The sequence below is a fragment of the Anticarsia gemmatalis genome, chromosome 14 (genome assembly GCF_050436995.1).
Source record: "Anticarsia gemmatalis isolate Benzon Research Colony breed Stoneville strain chromosome 14, ilAntGemm2 primary, whole genome shotgun sequence".
In the NCBI taxonomy this organism is placed as follows: Eukaryota; Metazoa; Arthropoda; class Insecta; order Lepidoptera; family Erebidae; genus Anticarsia; species Anticarsia gemmatalis.
This window is the reverse complement of record NC_134758.1, coordinates 2,015,275-2,039,009: the sequence shown is the minus strand read 5'-3', so window position 1 is coordinate 2,039,009 and position 23,735 is coordinate 2,015,275. Positions and strand designations below refer to the sequence as shown.

Genomic DNA, 23,735 nt, shown 5'->3' with positions numbered 1-23,735 from the left:
ATAAGTATTCGAAGGTCTTTGAAATAGTACATTGACTTTTCGCGGAAGATTCGCTAGTCAGTTATCTAGCGATGAATAAGACTTCATACTAAGTTATAAGGAAGCGTTGTAACTTGATATCGAAACTAGCTTATTTCAATTTATCCTTCAGGGACCAAGTAAAGATTTACATAGGTTCGTCTGTTTTTCTTGATAATTAAACTAAATAGGTACAAGTATAATACAATTCTAGAGAGAAATAAATCTTCGGCTAGAATATTTCCTTTCAAAAAATGAATAATACTACAAGCCCCAACTCGGCAAAATCCAAAAAGTCGCGAAAATCGAAAAAAAATTATGCGAATTTAAACTATTGCTAGAAACGATATTTACCGTCGTTATACAGACAACACAATTGAGCGCTCTATAATTTTTTTATATTCAGAAGAAGATCTAGTCGCATCGACTTTTAATCGCAATCGCACAATGCGCGAATACCCTTAGCGCCCATTGTTTCAGAGATGGCTTCACTACTGGATGTAAATATATCGTAATTGCGTACGTACGTGGCATGACAATACAATCTGTCACTAAAATTAAATAAATTATAATATCATTAACACAAAACCGTTTTCTATGTACTTTTAAACATAAGGTATTTTTCCTCGGAACAGTAAAATAATCAAGAAGTTGTGGATTCAAGTCAAGGCAATATGTTATAATCAATTTACAATTGAGTAACGGTAAAGAAACCTAAGAGATACAGAAAATATTGAAGAGGCGAAAGTTCAAACCCTCTACTTGGTCAGCGAGTTTGAGTGAGCCTTAAACTTCTCTAAGATTATGAATAATATAATATTTCCATTTCCCAAGAAGTGGAAATAAAAACAACTTCGCAATCATTTTAATGTTAGGCTTGTCGATACTCATTGTTTGGTACTTATTAGCAATAGATGTTAAAGATTTAGCTTCCAAATGAAACAAATATATGAGATCGACTCAATAGTTTTGGTAAATTCTTCATTAGTGCAAAAATCTACATGCCTAGCTAGAAATAAACCAACAATACATCCTGCAAGCTAAGGAAAATCCTATTCAAATAAGGACAATTCTATTTATAATGCCCTTTTAAATATACCAGTAATTTTCCACAAAGGGCCAGTATAACTTCGTTCAAGTTTTTTTACACCGTGACATGATCAAAACGAATTGAAAATATTGACATAAATGCTCGGAACAAATTGTTTATGACAATTAAAGTTGGAGGTCGGTAATCAAGGCGAACTTTATAATGTGGAACTAGAACTGTGGGACCTTTGAATTGGTACTAGGTGAAGATAAACTGATGGAAAACGAGGGATGCTGTATGGAGACGTAAAATTATATAAAATTTAAAGTAGTTTGCCGGTAAAATGGACGAAACATATTTAAACTACCCTGTCAAAAAAATTATAGAATAACTAGTAAGTATCGGTAAGCAGGGAAAATTGAATGAACACGCTAATTTTAAAACATGAAGAGAGAATTAATGTGAATGAAACAAGGGAAATTTGTAAGGAACGTAGCAAGTGGCGTTCTTTGCCTACACCTATCGGAAAAGGCGTAATTTTACGAATGTATTTAAATGATTTTTGTGACTAACATTGTGAACAGCGAAAAATGTATTCTGTACTTCTAACACCTCTGTCTGCACATTTGGATATATCAGCCGTTGCCATAAAAGAACTCAACTTTATCATATATTTTATTGAATAGCAGAAAATAGCTGTCCCACATCCCTTATCTAATCAATTTGATATTAAAGGCTTAATGACGTCACAACCAGACGAACCAAATGTCATCTCTTTACACCACCTGTGACGTATGTTTAGCTAAGCTTAAGCCTGCTCAACACGTTAGTTAATACACTGAGGTATACGGTGGTTTGTGGTGAGAATATAAGGATGAGACGATGTGTAGAACGGGTTCTTGAAAAATTAAGCGTAGTTATTGATGACTGGATAAAGCATAATGTATCACTAAGCTTCATAAGAAAAAACTCCATATTTTCTAGCGAATTACAAATAGCTGTATTACACAGGCGAATGCGGATAATGCAAAAACAACTGTAGAAAGTAGTGTCTTTTGGTCTGGGCATGCATTTTCATATGAAGAGGTGATTTTTTTTCAATCATGTCTTAGAAGACTGCTGCGCGATATGAGGTATAAGGTTAAGAATGACTAGTTTTAGATAATACTCGTACCAAATAATCAAAGTTTTCCTCTTAATAACATTAGCATATACATCTACATATCCTAGATACCCAAGTTTAAGATGACAGCATAGCAGTTCTCCGAACAGATACTTAAACGCATACATTTGAACAGTTATTTATAGAAGTTATGCCATATCTTGTACATATGCAGAATACATATAGTTGGCATAATTGAATATGATTGAGCTATCATACACCGCTTGTTTTGCCATTCATCTTCATGAGGTTTGAAGTTGCATTGGGAGAATACCAGTGGTAATCATGGGTAAGTAAATGGCCAGTGAGGTAAGCAACCTATGACCTTTTGAAGTCATCTTTTTGAAGTAAGGGGTTCGACTATCGGCACGTAATGAGGTCCTTCTTGTAGTTAATAAAGGTACGTTTTTAACACAAATATGATTACTGATAACCAGTATAATGATACCTAGGATGAGGAAGGATCTTATTGGAAGACTATACGGAACCCGAGCTTCCTCCAAGTAAGTACTAGTAAGTATTAGGTCGGGGGAAAATTCTTTTCGCATTATAGTATGGATGAACTTTGTAATAAAATCTTTTCTCTACACAAAAAAGCTCGATATTTGGGTAAGTACCTCACGAGCTCACTGAAAGAAACCTAATGAACCGTGTACTCATTTGTAATTCTCAAAGCCAAAGAGATTTTATTACAAGTTCATACATACTATAATGCGAAAAGACTTTTTCTCGGACCTAATATACTTAAAGGTAGGGTATAGTAATTACTCGATCTGCCATTTTTGTGCAAGTCTTTCTTTGCGGTGATTTGAGCCCATATTGCCATCAAACTTCTTACAGTCAGTTCTGATAACTTATCTTTAGGTAGACCTTCAATAGCTTAGCTACTATCATAATATACTACTATAGACATGCCTATCCCTAATGGAAAACCGTGCATTTTATTTGTGTCTTGACTCACAAAACGTCAGGTATACTTTTTGGTTCCCATATCCTCCTATCTATATGTCGAATTATACGCTCCTGTTTTCCGAAGAGTTATCCACAATCTACAAGCACTTGTAAACTAATCGTGTTCGTTTCATTAATGACATTTAAATACAACTTGTAGACAAGCACAGAAAAGATTGTCATCAGAAAGTGAAACTGCAATTAGAATGTTTGATATACGTAATAAAACATGTGATTCAAAGGAACCTTTTGGTTTACTATAATTGAATCTATGGGATCGTGAATATAGCACAATAGTTAATGTGGTCGTATTTCCACTACAGTTTGAAAAAGTGAGATTGGTTCAAGTTCCACATAGGTACATACGAAACATCAGATCTTATCAGGTATAAATATATGTATAAAATACACCCACGTTTTGCAATTATCAGTGTTAGCTCCTTGTAATAGGAAGCCTATTAACAAGAGACAAGAGAAGAGCCCAAACGCTACATGAATCAAATACATATACAGTACAAGTTTCCTATATACCTATCAAAATATTAACGCACCATCTAACTTTAACTACCAAAAATAAATCCATACTAATATTATAAATGCGAAAGTAACTCTGTCTGTCTGTCTGTCTGTCTGTCTGTCTGTCTGTCTGCTACTCAATCACGTCTAAACTACAGAACCAATTTGCATGAAATTTGGTATGGAGATATTTTGATACCCGAGAAAGGACATAGGCTACTTTTTACCCCGGGAAAATGACGCATATCCCGGGAAAATTTGGAAAATTCAACGAAGTCGCAAAAAATCAATATTATAATGACATTGAATTAACAAAATTCCGTTGCCATGGCAACTGTTTTAATGGCGGATATGCCTTAGCGCGACTTTGTTATGCTAAGAGATATAAATAATTTTGAGAATATTTTTCGTGAAAAAAAAGCATATTTTATATCATCACGCTACGACCAATAGGAGCATAGTAGGTAACAGTAAAAAGTGTTACAAAAACATGGAAAATTCGACCCATTCTCTCTTATGTGACGCAAGCGAAGTTGCGCGGGTCAGCTAGTACAAGCTATAAATATACCACCCACGTCCAAAAGAAAAACAACTTAACTATTTCCATTCGAACATCCACTTACGCCGTTTTTCATCTGTAAGTTTCACATGTAAATTATACAGTTTCGCATTACCTTTCATAATTTACGCGTATAATGTGCCATAGAGGACACATAATAGGAGGCAGTTAGTTCAAAATACTAAGTTCTTTGACACTAGAGAGTTCAAGAGACAATGGGATATGACGTCAAAGTGTATCTTTGGAAGATTGGCTTCAGCTGTTTGTTGATATAAGAGGCTGTATCGAAACGACACGTGTTCTTGCGAATATGCTAAGCTGAATTGGATGAAATAAGTACAATGCATGGTAGGCTTAATAATAGAAGAAGTGTTTACAATTTTAGGGAGGGGTTGCTTGAGGTTCCCAAATATTAGGACGGGTCTTGCTTTTTTGAGACTATCTATTGTCTGGGACTTAAAATATTTATCTATAAAAGAAAATTTCAATCCATTTCAAACTCATGATTTTGAAACTACACTAGCATTCATAATTGCGTGTATTTATTTTCAAAAGGGTCTCAAGTGGTTTAAATGTATATTGAATATATTATTTTATTACCAGTACATACAGACAGAACAACATAAAACTTCCACTCACGTATAATTCTAAAAATACACGCTAAACGCACATCAAAGAGCGGTCCAAAAAGCCGCATTTTATAACGAAATCGCGTTAAAAATTAGCATCGGTCAATTTGTAGTGAGTTCAAGTCGTGTGGCACTCATTGATGTAAAAATGTAGACGTCCTCGGTACTACCAAGGTTTGCAAAAAAACGTCTGTAGGTACTATTATTTTCCATGGTGTTAAAGGGATTACACACTGGTTAACTTTGTAGAGAAGCAATGGCACAACCCCAGGATCTGTGGTGTTACGTATAGAGTATTGGGTCCAAGTAGTTGAGTTGCAATTACTAAAAAAAGCGGCAATGATTTTGTTCCGGTAAATTCATATCTACCTATATTCTAGAATAACTTCAACGCATTAAAAACTTAGTAAATATGAAGATGAACGAGCACCGGTTAGAATAAAAGAAGAATATGTATAAAACTTCATTGTATTCTATATTTATATTCAATTATCACTGTAATGTAACTTCTGTCTCACTTCTGACAGTTTACAGGCCAGAGCTAGAGGATTAATACGCGCTAAGCACCGTTTAAGGGTCTCAGCACACATATGGGATCGGAAAGGGATCGTCAGTCGTCACCGTATCGCCTCGAGCCGTTCAGAATGGTTTGTATTAAACTCCCTACTGCAACGCACACTAATCGGAATAATAACGTAATCGCCTCGCCTCGGAACAGGCTCCGAACTTGAATTCCCGCGCTTACGGCTCATCGTCCCCGCGCTTACGTTTCTCCGTCCCCGCGCTTACGTCTCTCCGTACCCGAGCTCACATCTCTTCGTCCACCCTTTCCCCTTTCCCCTCCCGCGACTTGCCTGCTAAAGACGCCGCCATTCGCAAGGAGTATTTCATTCGTGTTGCGCGTATGTTTTATTTAAAATTTTAAGTTCGATTCAAACACAAAATAACGATGCAAAGGGAGAAACTTATTGAAGGAGTGAGAAAATATCCATAAGCGAGGCGTAAGCGCGGTGTCGCCTAGCCGTAGCCGAGTTGACGTAAGGGCGCTGCTGATACGCTTTCGTTACGTGCATACGGTAGGTTGACGCCTGGTTGACAGCGAGGCGAAAGGCGTTACGGTTACGATCCCTTTCCGATCCCATATGTGTGCTGAGACCCTTAATCAGGGGTTCCCAACCTTTTCTTAGTGCGGGACCACTTTTATATTATTCTTGTTATCAGGGACATAGTGGATGTTAGAATATTAAAGATAAGGTGTATTAAAAATCCAGATTTTTTAAAATTTTATAGTCATTCGCGAACCACATTTTCACATCCGCAGACCACTGGTGGTCCTCGGACCACCGGTTGGGAGCCACTGGTTTAAATGGATTACAAACCTTGAAAATTGCTAAAATATTTTTTAAATTCTGAAACCGGAAATAATATCTACTACAGCTGAACTTACATTTGACGTGAAACTATTGACATTATAATTTTTCAGTTACGTAGACACCTTAATGATTTCCTTTATCGTTATTAAATAATAGTGTTACAAAAGAATTTCAATTAATTTTATTCCTTATATTATTTGCAGACGGTAGACACCCACTTCTGGAGGCCTCTGTACTCACGTGAATTACAATTGTACAAACATCAAACACTTTACAACGTTTTGTCGCGATATACAAAAACGCGCGGTTTTAAGTAATCGTGTACAATATTCTTAAAATAAAGACTATCCACGTGTCTTCTATCGTATCTTTACTAGACTGTAAATGGGAAAGTTATTTTGTCTGACTTTTTGTCTAAATTGTTAGGTCACGTCTGAACTGGTTTAGGTGAAATTTTAATTGCTGTTTCATTAGGATAGTAGTATTTGACCTTATTAAATAAGTTATGGCAGCACACTTGCCCCCTGTTGTAAGTCGTTAATATTGTAAAAAGCGAAACGTGGCTTTATTTGATACACATCTGCCTAACTAAACCTTCTGATAAAACTATCGTAATTTTATAAATAACACACAAAAAATATAAAACATTTTGGCTGAGAATTAGACCACATTAATAGAAAAAATAGATTTATAATAGCATCCTTATAAAAACAAAGCTCTTTTCAACGCGAGGGCAGTCACGGCAAAAGCCAGTACACTGTAATTAACAAGTCCAGGCTTGTCAACTTCATACGTATTTCCATGCCAAATATTTTTTAGGCATCAAAGATGGGACTAGTTTAAAATTAGACTGAGATTGAACAGGCGTGCTGAATGTTCTGAACTAGGTTGTTTAAACCTGGGCCACTGTAGGACAGTTTTAGCCTATTGCTAGGTATATAAATACACTCCGTTTACATTCCTAGGTTTTACGATATTTAAAGTAGTGTCAGCATTGTAAATAGCAAGACGGCAGCTTTTTTTCTGAAATTTTAAGAGTTTTAGTCCCAGCTTAATCATTTCTGAATAAGCTTGCTTAACACATAAGAGAACACGAAATCTTTCAGAAGTCTTTAAATGTGTGTATTCTGGCTATCTTATGTGTCAATCTGAGTTATAAACTATCCGTCGGCCAAATTCTACAGAAATCCATTAAGTAGTATTCTCTTCATAAAGTCGCAAACATACATCCATCTTTAAAAAATCTCTCCTTTTTTGTAGGATAAAATAATACTTTCAGTAGTGACAAATATTCCACCATAACAAACGTTGAGGTCAATCAATTAGGCAGTGATAAAACAAGTCACAATGTATAACAAACGGAGCTGATCAATATATTATAGCCAATAGACGTGGTTACAAATCAAATGATACGCGACATGTGATTAGAATTTATCTATTTTGCATTGACGCTTGTTATCTTTCACTAGTCAAAACTAGCGGCTATGCTTCAATAGATGCTTCCTAAGCTTTCGGTATTTCCTCCGTAATTGTATAAATAAAATATAATTACTAACCAAAAAAGTTTAAATTTTAATTCTAAGAAAGTTAAATAGGTAAACTAGCAAAAACTTATCCCAATTTGAAAATAACGTGTTAAGTCTCTCATAAAACTCGTGTGTTTCTTACCCCTATTTTTTTTTCTTTCTATATTTAGTTATAACTGTGGTAAAAGCATATAAGGTATGCTTTTCGATGTCTTTAAATTACAGTCCTACGTCATCAACGGTTGCCTAAATTCATGTGACTAGGAACTATACTTTAAACAAGGCGGACTTAATGCCAGACTGGGCATTCTTTTCCAGTGAATCTTGGGGTGACACAAAGATAAAAAAACACAAATTTTATCTCAATGTCATATATCTCTACATATGATCTGAATGAGTATGTATATTTTGGAACTAAACATATACTACTAATAAATTCAGGGTCGCGATTAATCATGAGCAATCATTGAACAGCTGAAGTCTAGATAGAGCTTTTATTACTCTGAGTCACCATTGTGTTGCCGTCTTCATTTCCTGGTATATTTAAAAAGGAAGACGTTGTTGAAACTAGGTAGTTTACACGTTGCCCCAAATAATATTCACTATGCCTTTTAAACCTAAGAAGACTTTTCAGTTTCACAGAAAAAATTGGGAGATGAACTAACTAAAGTTACGTTGATTGTGTGGTTGAGGCCTTATATTAATTATATTTATATTTTAGTATTCTTCTTTGGTTAGTAGTTGTAATTTTTTTTTAAATAATTACATGTACCTAAGTACATGTAATTATTTTAAATATAGTTGTAGGTAAATATTTAGAATACATATATAATATTTCATCCATCTCTACCTACACTCTCGGGTATAACAGGCGTAATACTATGTATGTACGTTTCCTTCTCTACCTTCAGGAACAAACATAAAGTTATAAAACAGCTGTGTGTCAGATCAAGATTGCAATATACAGAGCACTGAGATGAATCACGGAACAGCATCAGCATGGGCGTATGACCATGATGTCATCCTAATATTGACAATTTTAGTGACAAACATGCATACGTGTTGTGTTTTGATTGTAAAAACATCGTAATGCAGAATATAAATTGGTATTTACAGGTTTGCAAGTGTCTAATGAATCACCTCTTAGATTTATTGACATGACAATGTGATGTTACAAAAATTATAACATTGTTTTTAAAATATTCAGACTCGTGGCCAGTTTCTTCGTCTAAAGAAACAGCCAAAGTATAAGGTAAAGTAAAAATGACAATCAAATTTATTCGACATTGAATGTCATTTCCCTTTGGCTGTTGATGAAATGATGATGAAGAAACTGGCTGATAGACTTTCTTTGGTTGCATTCTTGAGTACAGACGAAAGCAAGCACCCTTCACACATTGGTGATAAACTTTCACAACAAACTACAATCAATAATTGAAATATAAGGTCGGGGAAAAAGTCTTTTCGCATTATAGTATGCATGAACTTGTAATAAAATCTTTTCTTTACACAAAATAGCTTGGTATTTGGGTACTTCACGAGCTCACTGAAAGAGACCTAATGAATCGTGTACTCATTTGTGATTCTTTAGCTACAAGTTACCAAATATTTTTACAGTTCCATTGTTTTAGAAGGAGATCCAAGAAGAAAAATTCGTCATAACCAAAACATTCATCCCACGCAAGCAAACCCACCGTTAACAACTACTACTCCGCATCAATGAAACGGCCAACATATTTGATATTTGCTTTCCTCGAATTCGACGTAGAATGAATGATTATTCAAAGGTTAAAGTATCAAGACGTGTTGGTACTACGTTTCACAACGTACCTGATCTAATTACGACGTAAATGATTGATAGTTTTACTGATTTTATGATATGTCCTTGGAGTGATCATAACAGTCTAGGGGGTCTATCACGTATCTCAGTTGACAATTATGTGAAAGCCACTATGTAACTATGCTGTACATTGTTTTCTCGCTTATAACAAAAAAAACACCAGATAAATAAATATATAAGTAAATATTTAAGAATAATTTAATATTTAAGAATTCCTAGTAGTAAGAAAATAGGAAAAATAAATTAATACGATTCGATTGTATGTATCACTAAGTTTTTCAATATACTATCTTCTTTCGATCTATGTATACATAAGTGTTCCAAACATGTACAAAAACTATTCTGATAGTACGCTTTACAAAATGAAAATGACGCAATAATGAAAAAACAATGCTAAATTTAAATTCTATTGTTTAAACAGCTGTGCATATTGAAGTCTATTTTTAGACATTTTTTGCTCAAATTCAGGACAGAATATTTCTATAACAAATAAGTGGAGTTACTATGCTATTGTCTCAACCTGAATTGAAAATCAGGACCTGCAGGCTAGATATTAATTTTAATTTGGTAAATAACCACTAGCCAGACGCGTCATAGAATACACATTTTATACCTAAAAAGTTGGGGTAAATCATATCGCGTAAAAGCGTAGTGTCATTAAAAGCCCAATTATTGCGTAAATAGATGTCTCTAATATAGTACTTAGCGAAAAAAACCATATTAGCTAAGAAATATCCTTTCTCAAAACTTAATTTTTTACGACAAAATATCTATTCTCACGATACTAAATACTTACGTAACACATAATCTTGAACTTGATATTTTATCAAAATGTAAATCAAAAGACACAAATAAAGTCGTCCTTAAACTTGAAATATATAACAGTCAAAGGGACTCAAAGCGGAAATCTCAATATGGCAATTAAAACGACACGCAAGGAACTATAAACGTGAGTATTAACACGGCCATTCATAAAAACCACAAGTACATAACGAAGGCTAACATCTTAATACCTTTGAAGGTTGTCACGGCAACCATCGCGGGTTTACTTAACGAATTCACGTTTTATGTACCATTTTAACCGCCAAACTAGAGAAGTCCCTAACTACGGTAACTTAATTCTTTCTCGTTTTATAAAAACAACACCTGCACTAAGAATTGCTCTTGTGTCGCGGGGACTTTTACAAACATATAAAAGAACACAAAGTAGAGCTAGACCCGAAACAGCTATTTGTGGACGGTACACGAATCCTCGTCCTCCTGACGCAATGGCAGCAGCGTGGCGACCTTATCCACTGCGCTGCTTGCCTAAAACACTTCTGATAATTAGATATTGTCTAGAAAAAGCAAAGTCGTAGCAGTGTTTCGCGCGAGTTTATGCTGCTGATTACATGTAGGCCAGTTGCTGGGTGCCAATATATCCAAAACATTGTTTCAAAAAAGCATCGGAACGAAATCGCCTTCTTAATTCTTCTGGACAAGGCTTTAGGATGCTACACAGGATAATTAAAATAGTCAAAGAAATATTTCAGTCAGTAGACTGAAGTTTAAAACCTGGATTAAATGATATTAGGTGCGTAGTACTCGTAACCGGCGGTCCTGTAATACAAGATGTATGGATGTGCATGAGTCAAGGGAAGTTTGTAAGGATCGTACCAAGTGGCGTTCTTGGGTGTTTACTCACGCCTATGGGAAAAAAGCGTGATACTATGTATGTATGTAACTAAGACAAATCTTAAACCGTACAGACGAAGTAACAGATATAAGGAAATAAATAAAACAATTTTATTACACGCAAATGCTCATACCTTACTTCTATATAAACTTCAAATCTGTATACAATCAGAAATAGAATGCCTTGAAATTACGCACAGGTAGTTTGATACGTAATAATGGTACAATGTGAAGTGCGTTGAGATACAGTAGACACCATGGTATGTGGCGTGTCTGAAACTATATACATAGATACTAGTGCCTGCCCACGGGTACGCCTACGTTAGCTATTTTTGGAAAAGAAACCAAGCTAAACTGAAACTGGAAGGCATGTGTTATAAGATGTATGAACATTGAACAGGAACTTGTGTATGAAAATATGTATTAATGTAGCAAAAGTTTGGAAAGATGATGATCCTTACCATAGCCCTAGTGTAGCTTACTATTACTACTATTTATTCAAATGGAGCAAGGTGTAATTTGAGTATGTATATAAAATGTAACTTATGCCCTTCCTTGGAATATAATGTACCACCTTACCAATTTTCAGCCTTATCGGTTTAGCCATTTAGACTTGAAAGCGTAACAAAAAGTTTGACCTTACACACTAATATCAACGAAACACCTTCTATTATTATTTTCTGGAATTTTAAATTTAATACTTACTTAAGTATTAAAAAAACCTAAAACCGCAACAAAAAGAATAAAAAAATGTAGCAGGAATCGAACCGTCGACACCTACTTTCTACCGATCGGTGACAACATGAACCAAGATACCAAACATTTACTATCAGTGTCACTACATTATCGTAGGTATAATAAGATATCCTAGAAGTATAGAATCAAACGCAAATGGTCAGTTCTTTGGAACTATGGAGGCACCGCCGGGTGGCGGAAAATACCGAGCGTGTGGCCTTGAACGAGGCAACGAACTCGGCACCGGAATGCAAACAGTACAAGCCGGCCGGCTTGCCGAAAATTTGTGTATGTGGCGAATTCACAGATGTACTCCTTGAGTGTGTGAAAATTTATCAATATTATGTCTGAATGTGATAGTGGTATACTTGTATGATATTTTGTTAAACTCTGGGCAACTTTTTTTTGAAGAATTGAGAATTTAAATTTTTATGTATGGGTAACTGAACTAAAAAATCTTGTACTATTAATCCCTGATAAGGTAGGTGCAACCTACCCTAACAAAATCTGATTTTGATGTTGCTAGCCGAACCTTGAAATAAAACTGCCTGAAAGAATATTATTTATCCCTAAATTGATTATCTATCGTATCTATAAGTAGATGGAGATTGTTACTATATAAATCCTATCAAACAAACTTGAAGACAAATCTTTACAAAACGAATTTATTAAGATTAATACAAGATGTTTACTTAAAATACAGTTTAGTAAAATAAAGTTTAGTAAAATTTTACCCGACCCAGGAGTAGAACCTGAGACAACTTGTACCTTACCATCAGTTACTCGTATCTTTTGATCAGCTGTCTCACAGTGCAGTATATTTAGCGTCGTTCTAAGGAATTTCGCAACGCCATACATTACCGGCTTCCTTGAAAACATACGTTTTAATGGGCGTAGTAGATGACCTAATGCTTTAGTTTTGCTTGTTACATCATTATCTTGTGGGAATTTGAGGCGGCTTAAATAATTTGTAGTTGTGTCGCTTGGCATACGAATTTTCCTCGTTTTAATGAGAGATAGGAAAAACTAAAGGTTCAAAGGATTTTTGAAATTAGTAAAAATGTTTAGTACCCTTGTAAATTTCTGATTAAACGATTGCTATTTTCATCGACAAACCACTTTAAGCTCTCTCATAAAGTAATAAGGTGCCATTTATCTGGCCAAAAGTTGCCTCACAGATTGTTATCCAAAACAGTCTGTACAGCTGATCATTAAGCACCTACACTTAATTATCACTTATTATTCAACAACCAAGAATCTTTAAGGGCATCTAAAAATAGACACAAGACATAAAAACCTAAATACAAAAATTTTCACTTTCAACAAGTACAAATTGGTCTGTTAATTTCTGAAATTGGAGCGGCCATAAAATAATTAGCGAATAACCCTTTGTATTAGTAACCGTACCGTCAAATTACGAGTGACCTAGAAATACCGAGACGACTCATTACATCACTGGAACACTGAGTATTTTAACTACATGAGCCTTTAATCTTTTGAAATATTAAAAGATGACATCAGTCGCGTGATTCTGTACAGTCGGTTTTTTTGAGTATCGAGAGTTTGACATTTAAAATGTACTGCAAAAATAGTTTCTACGACGCCCGCTAGAGGCGCTTAACCGATTGTCATACAAAACTAACCTCGTTTAAATTTATTTCAAGTATTTTATCACTTGATAAAAGTGAACTATGATCGCCATGTCTATTTCTTTGGTTTGTATAACCGAGCTATCACTATCTTTTCCATAAACTCGGTACAGAGCAAGGGAATGTAATTGTTCCATAAATATTATAGGATAAGTTGTACCGTGTCTTTAATTCCATGTTCCATGGGGGAGAACAAACGCAATTGATGATAATCCAAGGATTACAGTACCCTAATTAAAAATAATCACTTTTGTAGCACAAAAAATGCCGATATTTTCTCTTTAAATTATGACAGACGCACGCAGAGGGTTGGTAGTTGGTACATATTAAATAGAAGAAATTAGAAGATGTAATAAAAATTGTAATTTAAAATGTAATGGCTCCATGAACTGTTTCTACAAACTTCTAAAACAAAACATTTGAGTGGCTGTTTGCATGTAAAGCTCCCTGAAAAACTTTGGTTTAGAGAAATCATCACCTTTTTGAAATTTCTGAAAAATTAAAGCCTCATATAGCTATCGCCAAATAAAACGAACTAAAAGCCTATCTTCGATTGGAATTCACGCGTTTTTAACCTTAAAAAATGTATTATTCTTAACAAAATTGTGACCTTAGCCATACCAACAATAGAAGCAAGAGCTCACTGTATATAACATTAAACCTAAATCATGAAACGTAGCTACTACACAAAACTAACACGGCGACGCTAATGTGACAATTTTGTGGGAACTTGTAAATTGGTAAGAGTTTATCTAAGACTTGTTTGAACTGTGTCTGAGAGTGTATTGTCCCCAAATAGCCAAATATGCAGCACACGTGTTTTGGAAGAATTGAAATAGGTATAGGAATGACTAATGATGGGACCCCTAAAGAAATATAGCAACAAGTTGTCAAGGTGTTTTGACCAGAAAAGTAATGTTGGAGATATTAAAGTTGACTGCCCATATGGGAAATTGAATTTCGGTACTGATTGGAATATAAGCAATAAAGGTAATATATACGTTGGTAATATTATAGAATATTATTCAAAGGATAACGCTTAAACAATCTTTGTGAAAAAGATGAATTTTGCCGAAATAAGATCAAAGCTCTCTAACAAGAATCAGTCAAACATATAGTACTTTCTCATTAGAAATAGTAAATTATATAATCTAATAAGCAGAGTAAAAAATAAAGAACAATGAACTATAATACAGTATTTATCGTCAGCGATAGAGTAATTCGTAGCTTATTGAACTCTCAATACACTTCAACCTGCAGACAGACATAATAGAAACAAAAGTTGCTACAGCTTAGCATCTTTGAGGGCACAACAACATCGATGATGAAGCTAATCATAGCAATTTCAGTACACAAATCCAGTAAAGAAAATCACTAGAATAATTTTGACGAATCGTGGTCCATCATTGAAGAAATCGCAAAACCGTTGGTAAAAGCTCTCCACGGCCTCAACACTTTACTGCAATATCAACAATGCAGGTTACAACTAAGACGGCAAGAACAGTTAGCGTCGTAAACAAAGTAAGAAAATATAACGGTAATCATTCTCCTTACAAATGATTGGCAGTTCTATTGCATGAAATATTATTTAAGATAGTTTTCCATCAAAGACGAGCTAGCTGGAGCGTTCACGCGATGAAAAATGCAAGAATGATATCCAGTTGAACCCTCAACATGTAATATTAACTTCGTTGATCTGTGGCAATGCAAATTCTATACATCTGACTGACAAAATTACCTTTAACTATTTATTTCAAATGATTCAAAAAATGGTAGCGAGGAGACCTTCGTTAATAAGGATATTTGTCGTAAATGCATAAGTAGCAAATGAGCACGAATCCTTAGCAAAAGAAAGCCTATAGTATATAAAGGATTAACAATGTATTTGTACCGTACAGTCTGTACAGTCCTTACAGATATGACAAACGTCACCAGGGAGAACGAAAAGAAGAATTTTAAGTAGAATAAAGCCAGGTGTTATTCAGACATGGGAAACAACACCTAAAAAAGGAGATTTAAAGAATTCTAAATGGAAAGTTTCAGCGCTTAGCTTAGTTATCTCGCTTGTCGTAGGTGGAATATCAGCCTTATGTTTGATGCAATCAAATTTAATAGCGACTTGCAGAAACTATCTATTATCCTGACGTATTAAAACGTTATTACTGATTACTGGTTGCTCGATCAAACATATTTAACTTTTTGTATTCGAACGGTATTTTAGAAGCAGTTTTGTGATTAAGACTGTTAAATTATTTTGACAATAAAGACATATTGTTATAGCTTCTCTTTAACTGTTAGCTAACTAATTACATACATTTACTATATTCCATGAGAGTTGTAATGCATTATTTATGTAGGTTATCTTGATAAGTCAAAAACTAGTGCAATCTGAATGCGACAATGATTAGTACAACCTAAACGAAATTTCAGACAATTTGAAGTATGCAGCACGATTAATAAATTATAATATTTACTAAAGAATTTTCCTTTTATACTAACATTTATGACAGATAACTTAGTGTGTTTAAAAGTCTTCATTTAGAAAAGCTTCAGGAAGATAGAGATACGCAGAAGAGAATAGGAGAAGGCAACACAATTAGCTTACAAAAGCAAAAAGAAGAACATTCAAAGAGCTGAGATAAAAAATCCGATGTTCAATAGCAATTTGTAGGTTGATCTTAAAACTTAGCATATACTATAACGGCAGCGACCCGACCGAAGGCTACGTCTGGCGGGACCTGGTTATGTAACTTTAGTGCATTCACAGTGTAACCAGTGACTAAGTGTCGTAAAACAACTTGATACTTTTGAATATATTACAATGTAACGGAAAGAAATTAGTTTTACGATATTTCAATTAGTATGCCTTATAAGAAAATATTACCAGGACAATTTTTTTTTTTTCTTAATTTAACCGTATCTAATTTGTCCAATGATATGTTTTTATTTAACGATTTTTTTACACTCTCTTCCTAATAAGAAAGCAACAATACCTTATTATCTCGTTTGTCAATTCCATAATTTTTTATATCAAATTGTGAATTTTTGTCATTTTGTAACATTTAAAACTGAATGTCAATGACAGAAAATTTAAATTTAGATGTCAATTACAATTTGTTCCGTTGTATGCAGGTGTAATTAAAACTGACACTTAATTAGACGTGAAATATAATATCGTAATTAAGGGAAAGGTCAAAGTCTTGCCATGGGAGTGGGTTTTCAATATCAGATGATTAGCGTAGCCCTTTAAAGGGACAAAATTCTAAAAGATCTAAATTAATTGATATTTTAGAGCTGCAAGCAAAATGTGTTAATAAGAAGCAAATTTTTTTTGGCCCCTGCTTAAGCTGTAGAAGAAAAACCTGATTTAATACATATTAGTTTTAAAACCTCATATTTTATACATACGTTACATACATACACAACACGCCTGATATAAATGAAGCTATAGTCAGAGGCGTACGAGATAAGCCAATAGCACTTTGCCGACCCGGGCATCGAAAATTTTGTAAGCCAAACCGCAAAGAAAGTCTTTCATTTAAAACGGTTAAAATAAATGTACATTCTAAATGGAGATCCTAAAAGACCTGTTCTAGAACAATCTATCGTTCTAACAACTCACGATATTTAGCTCGAAGGCGAGTTTAGTATGTGAAGTTGACTCACTATTCTACGAATACTGTGGCGCAGTGCAGACGAATCTGTGTGGTATGCGGGTATTACTCTAGTGCCGCACTAAGTTTACCTTTTTGCGGTATTTCAGTTCAAAGTTCTTTTTAGTTGCAGTTTCTATCGTTACTAATATGAAATGATACATTTAGCTTTTTTGTATTAGTAGTAAGAAAGGTAAGGTAATATGTAGAAATAAAGTTAATGAATTAGAAATGGTAAGTACCTACTTATGAATAAGTAACTATTTTTTGGCAATTTACTGGACATGGCACGTCTTATTAACAGATCTTGAAGGTAAAATCCTGATTGGAAAGTTCAAAATTTAATTCAGGCACTTCAAACAGTTCAATCATGCTACAATAAATATAAATAGAACAATCTAACCCATTACTGTCCCACTACTGGGCAAGGGTCTCTTACAGGAAGGAGACCGAGTCAGGCCTTGAGTTGCTAACACCGAATAACAATAATTGAGTAATAAAATATAAGTAGGTAATTTTTTGAAAAGAGGATTTAAAGGCTATTTCTCTTATAAGTTTAAACAGACGGTTAAAGAGTACAAAGCCTTGTGTTCATTTCAATCAGATATGATGTAATAAGTTACGGTATTTTTATAACTTTCAAACCACTTTACATCTCGTTAATTTTATGATTCTAGATCTAAAAAACCCATTTCGGATACCTAGTAATAAGCTAACATTTAAAACGTTTAAATTATCAAACTAAAGTTTGTGATTTCCGTTTTATTCTTATTCACATAAATTATTAACTTTATTGGCAACTAGATTTTACCAGCGTCTTAGTTTGCTAAAGGTTTCCTTGGTTTTAGATAATTGTTCGTCAAAAAATATATTATGCCTTATTCAGAGGTTATTAAGCTTTTTATTAGTCTAAGAATTTTCAAATCGGTTAAGTAGTTTCGGAGATAACCGCCTTTAAACAAACTACAAAGTTTATCTACTTTTAATATAAGTAGAAATTTCGATAAAGTTAAGATAGATTTATGCAGTCCGAACGCCAATTTTATGGTTTTAATTTATATATTTTTTCTTTGACGGTGACGGTTTTTAAATAAAATAGATACTTATAAACTATTAATTACGATTCTACGACAATCTCTTTTCGAATGAATATTTGACTGCAAAATTGACTTACATATTTAAATTATTAGCAGTATAATGTCACAACGTTTATATGTTTTAAGTCATATAACGAATGAAGTAGTATTTTCCGAGGCTTGCTTAGTTACTATTAATGCTTAACTCTACAATGCTATTGGAAAAAACGCAACGAAAGCTGTAGAACGATTTTTCACAGTCGCAGGTAAAAACGACTTACGAACGTTCGTCATTTGAAATAACTTTAAATAAGAATATTTCTAGCGAAATACGTTAGACAGTGATCAGTTTTCCATACAATATTAGTGTATAAGTTACTCGGTGTCGATAGTCGATCGTTGCCTGCTGTACTTACGCTACCGAAAAGAACTAAAAGCAGATATATTATGACTTTATGACTAGTTTCTTCATCAAAAGTAACAGCCTAGGGTTTAGGGGTAAATGACAGTGACAGTCAAATTTGTTTCTTCACGAATGTACTGATAATTATATAAAGAAACAAATTTGCCCTAACTACACAAATGTCTAGTAAAAGCCAATGGCTCTAGGCCAAGGAACTGGCCGTTAGTGTTCCACGAAAATCTTTACAACAAAACTATTCGAAAAATAATTCGCAACAAAAAAAAATCAAGTAGCAATCAAAGAAAGGACATTAGGGAAATTTAAAGACGTAACTAAGTTGTCGAGAACAATGGGAAGCTTTGCAATAACTTAACAAGTTTATAAGTAAATGAACCTTGAAATTAAAATAGGGGGAGTGGGAAGAGAGCGCCAAGTATTTTTAGATTCTTTCCTTCTTTAAACTGCTATGTAATTAGATTTGCGGTTTGCGGATATTCGTTACGATTCTTATTACTGTGATATTTTCTGTCTTTTTCTAATAAGGTATGAGAATAAGATGGGGATTGACATAAGTAGTCAATTGGATATAATTTTAGTTGACTGCTCTACTCAAATTGGAATTTCTTTGAGGGACAGCACGATCATTAAAAGCAGTTATGAGCTATTGAATAATTTTACTTCAGTTATTAATAATTTTATAGGTATTCACACATTCATTCACTTTCACACCATAGTAGTAAGTAGTAGTAGTACCTACACCATAGACAAATCTAAAGGAAGACACAGAAGCATTGTCTAAAAAAAGGATATAAATTGCACCTTTGTTTAGAATTGGCATGGTGTTTAAGTAAAATTAAAAAGAATTTACCGCCGAAATCAAAATCTTGTATCTGCTACTGCCTATTTCCGCCTATTACGAGAACAGTTACCTACATAAATTTCTTCTATCAAACAGGTGGTCAAAAAACTTGTGGTGGCATTTTTATAAAACAAGAATCAATTACTCGTTACAATCTAACTACGTTTTAAGTAACAATCGTTATAACGAACGCCTGAAGCATAGTCATCTGTCCACAAATCAGAATATTTTTTATCACAAACCTATCATTAGATGTGGGGATAGTGACCGCTAGATGAATTACGTTTAAGTTACCACAGGTTACGCCTCGGTTGAAAAAATCTTAGGTTATGTTCACAGTTGCTAGACCTCTAAACTGTAGCGCGATTCTCTACAGTCCATACTGTCGGACTTGAGTTGGACATTTAAAATGTTCTGCAAACATAGTTCTTTTCGGCGCTCGTTAGAGATGCTGATCAGATTTTTCATACAAAACTTCTCGATAGCGGTTGTCGAAAGTATCGATATCATAGAGAATCGCGCTACAGCAGTTCTAGATAGGATTACCGATGGTTTATAGCGTTAGTTGGCCAAATTGAACGTTAAGTACCTACCTACTTACTAATAATGAGGAGAAAATGTATGTTCGAGCGGTAAAAAAATTTGAAATGTATCGCGAAATTAGTCGGTACGAAGTTAAAAATTGGCGGAGACTTTGCATCATCGTGTAAGTAATGGAATTTAATTTAATATTTAATACAACGATACTGAACCTAAATTCACTCAATAACTAACTACTTATTAGATAAAATAGAATCATACTAGTAAAAATAAAATAGCGCGTACCTTCGTATAGCGCCTTTGATTGACGTCGAAGTTGCAGTTGCAAGGCTTCAATCTTGTGAATGAAATTATCGGATCGCATATTTTTCGCCGAGAAACGACTAGAAAAAGTAGTGAAAAGACACATTTTAACACAGCACATAACCTATAAATACTGTTACTTAATAAATTAACTTGGGAGAGTAATATTTACCGGTTAGTAGTCGAGAAAACAATACAAGAAAACTTAAATCTCTCTATTTGCAAACAAACCCGCAGTTCGTAGATGCCATTGACGTAATAATGTTAAAGAACTTTTTCACACCGACCAATAGCGTTTGTTCTCAGTCTAACTGTACAAGTAAATAATTACAGGCCATTTGTAAAGTAACAAGTTGTTTAGAGAAAAAATCACACGGACTTTTTGAATTAAGAATATGTTTATTCTGCACGAAGTTCGGTTTAGTCATAAGAATGCATTGACCGGGTCAGTTATTTCGCACTGTTGCTATGTTTATTGTGTGGAGAAATTCACAGAGGTTTAAAATAAAATTTTCGCACACAACCATCAAATTAAGTCTTAATAATTTTGAATGTTTTTATCTTAAAATAATCTACTAAGAAAGTTAAATACACATTCAATTTTTTTTTTACTGTTTAGTATAAAAATGTACCTACCTATACATTGAACATACTGTTTTCCACAGTTATCAAGAAAAATATATTTCGTAAAACAGTTTTGCTTGGAAAAATGCAATTTGAAATAAATAACATGACTTTTATCTTTGATCTATTTCCTTATTGGATTGGAAACAAACTAGAAAAATATTTTAGCACTAGCTTAAACTACCCACATTGTTGAATTTGAGGATTTTGTTATAAAAGTATATCTACCTACATCTTTCATTCACACTTTATCTGAAAAACAATTTTATAGTGGTTTAACTTTTTTTTACTAAAAGTAATTTTCAGTATTGATTTACCAAAAGAGCCACACAGTAAATGTGATTTAGAACTAACATTATTTTCTAATTACCTAATAGTAATAAAAATTTACTTAAAAGTGAAGACCGCACAAATTTCAACATATTGACCGGTGCCATACAGCGTACACTCCATTTGTCATTAATAACTTAAAAGGAATTATTCTTATAAGTTTATCAACTATGAAGTTGGTAAGAGTAATACAACTCTAATAATAAATCTAAATTCTTTAAAACCATCTTTTAAATACATGGCAGGTTGGTTCATCCAAAAGTAGGATTAATTTTAGTCACTAAGTGTGAGAGGTCTTGCTTTGGCCATTTTTAAATAGAAGTATTGTTTCGATGGAAAGCTATCAAACATTGATTAACGGAAATCTTTAACAAGTACAATTGCGGTAACATTTTTCAGACACTGTTCAACATTCAACTGTGGTAAGTTAAAAAATCTTTATTATTTTGTTATAGTATCTGGCTTTCTAGAGGCCATATTCTTACCCTCCTATTCATAAACACACTATAAACCTATTTTTGTAAAAACACTACTATAATAATATGTTTTCTCTCTTAAATTTCGCTAAGGGGTGAAAGAAACATAACTCTTAATAAGCCTTTCATAACTTCATATATTTTTATGAATAAGAGGGTTACTTTATTGATCATTTCTCATTTACCTATTGATTCATACTGTAAAATTAACCATTTACCGCATGTGAGCACATATATGGAAATGCAAAGGCATAGGTTCAATCACTACGGTATGCTTTGTTAAGAAATAATATGATATCAAAAGGGTAATACCATAACATATGGACCTCGCTGAGGCTTATGAGAGAAACTCTCAGTTCAATTATTGTCTTATTGATCACAGCGTTCACATTTGACTTAAAAAAGTTTGTATATGAAGTTTATTTTGTCATAGAGCTGGATATAAGCACTTGAATTAGACAGTATGTGTCTTGTAAGACTTGACACGCCAATAAGAAGAACAGAAAAGGTATTATTGTATACCAAGGAACATTCTAATCAGAACTTAAAATAGTAATGAAATTGCCAAATAATAACTGAAATTTATTATCAATTTAAATGAGAATGTAAATAATGTTATATAGAATAAACTTTTCATTTATATTGTGTGATTTTGTGTAGGTAATTCAAAAATTTCATGGAAAGTTATTAAGTTTACCCAAAACAAAATACAACTTAGAGGTTAGAACAGATTTTGCATAATAAAGTTTTTAGTTTGCACTATTGTAACTTACAATTGATTTGTACGTAATATTAAAATGATTAATATTGTACAAGTAACTGCTATAAAACTTTTCAAACAGTATTGCAAAAGAAAACAATACATAACACTAGTACAAACTTTGAGGTTAGAATTCAATTATTCTTTTAAGTCATTTCTTACAAACCTGCATTGAATCTGCGCTGATTATTTCTGTTTCATACTTCTGGGCTAGTTCCACACCTAATTTAGTCTTTCCTGTACCTGTAGCACCTAAAATTATCACCATAGGGAGCCTTGAAGACATCACAACACGGAGCGCCATAGTGCAAGGCGAAACGCACGAACTTCACTATTGTTATGACAATTGTTTACTTGTCACTTCGCCACGTTTGATGCAACGGAATAATATTTACAGCCAAAGTGATAATATTCTTATTAATAGAACTATCTATTTACAGTCGGAAAGTACTAGTTGAGTTATGAAATTGTTTATTTGCCTTAGCATTCAGACGATATGTACTTAGTTAATACGAACGCTCTTTCTTCATATGTAAATCAGAGCGTCGAGTAATACTAACATGAATAACAACCACTAGGTTTTGCTTCAAAGCACAGTTAACTGCATGTATAAACAATATTTATGTAAATACGTTGCATAACCCGTTTTCTATACATATTAGTAAATGAGAAAAAGGCCCATGTTAGAATTAAATTAAACCTTAACAATTTAATTAGTTCCAAACGATAATTTCAAAATTCAAATTTATACAATTACAATGAAATACGTGTGATATGAGCAGTTAAAATACATGTTTAATAGGAACAGAACTCATTTTATCACGTTATGTGGGTACTTTATCTTAATTAATCTGGAACTATGGAGTTGAGGACGATATGTAGGTGCCTCCTGGGGAGATAATCGTAAGCTTAAACTCTCGAACTTTATACACATATAGAAATGTATTTCTATAGTTTTTAATTAAAATATATTTTGAATATCAGTCCATTCCATGTGTAACAAACAGGATGAGTTATTAGGGAACATCTTCTCATTAAGATCATTATTT

At 33.6% G+C, this 23,735-nt stretch overlaps 1 protein-coding gene across 1 annotated transcript in view; it reads right to left on the bottom strand.

The window, feature by feature from the left end:
* LOC142978184 (tRNA dimethylallyltransferase) overlaps positions 1-23,013 on the bottom strand; it is a 239,685-nt gene extending 216,672 nt beyond the window's left edge. Inside the window, exon 1 of the mRNA XM_076122514.1 lies at positions 22,853-23,013. Coding sequence (XP_075978629.1) covers positions 22,853-22,990 — 138 coding nt within the window. The 5' untranslated portion in view covers positions 22,991-23,013. The remainder of the gene's footprint in view (positions 1-22,852) is intronic.
* Positions 23,014-23,735: the final 722 nt, after the last annotated feature.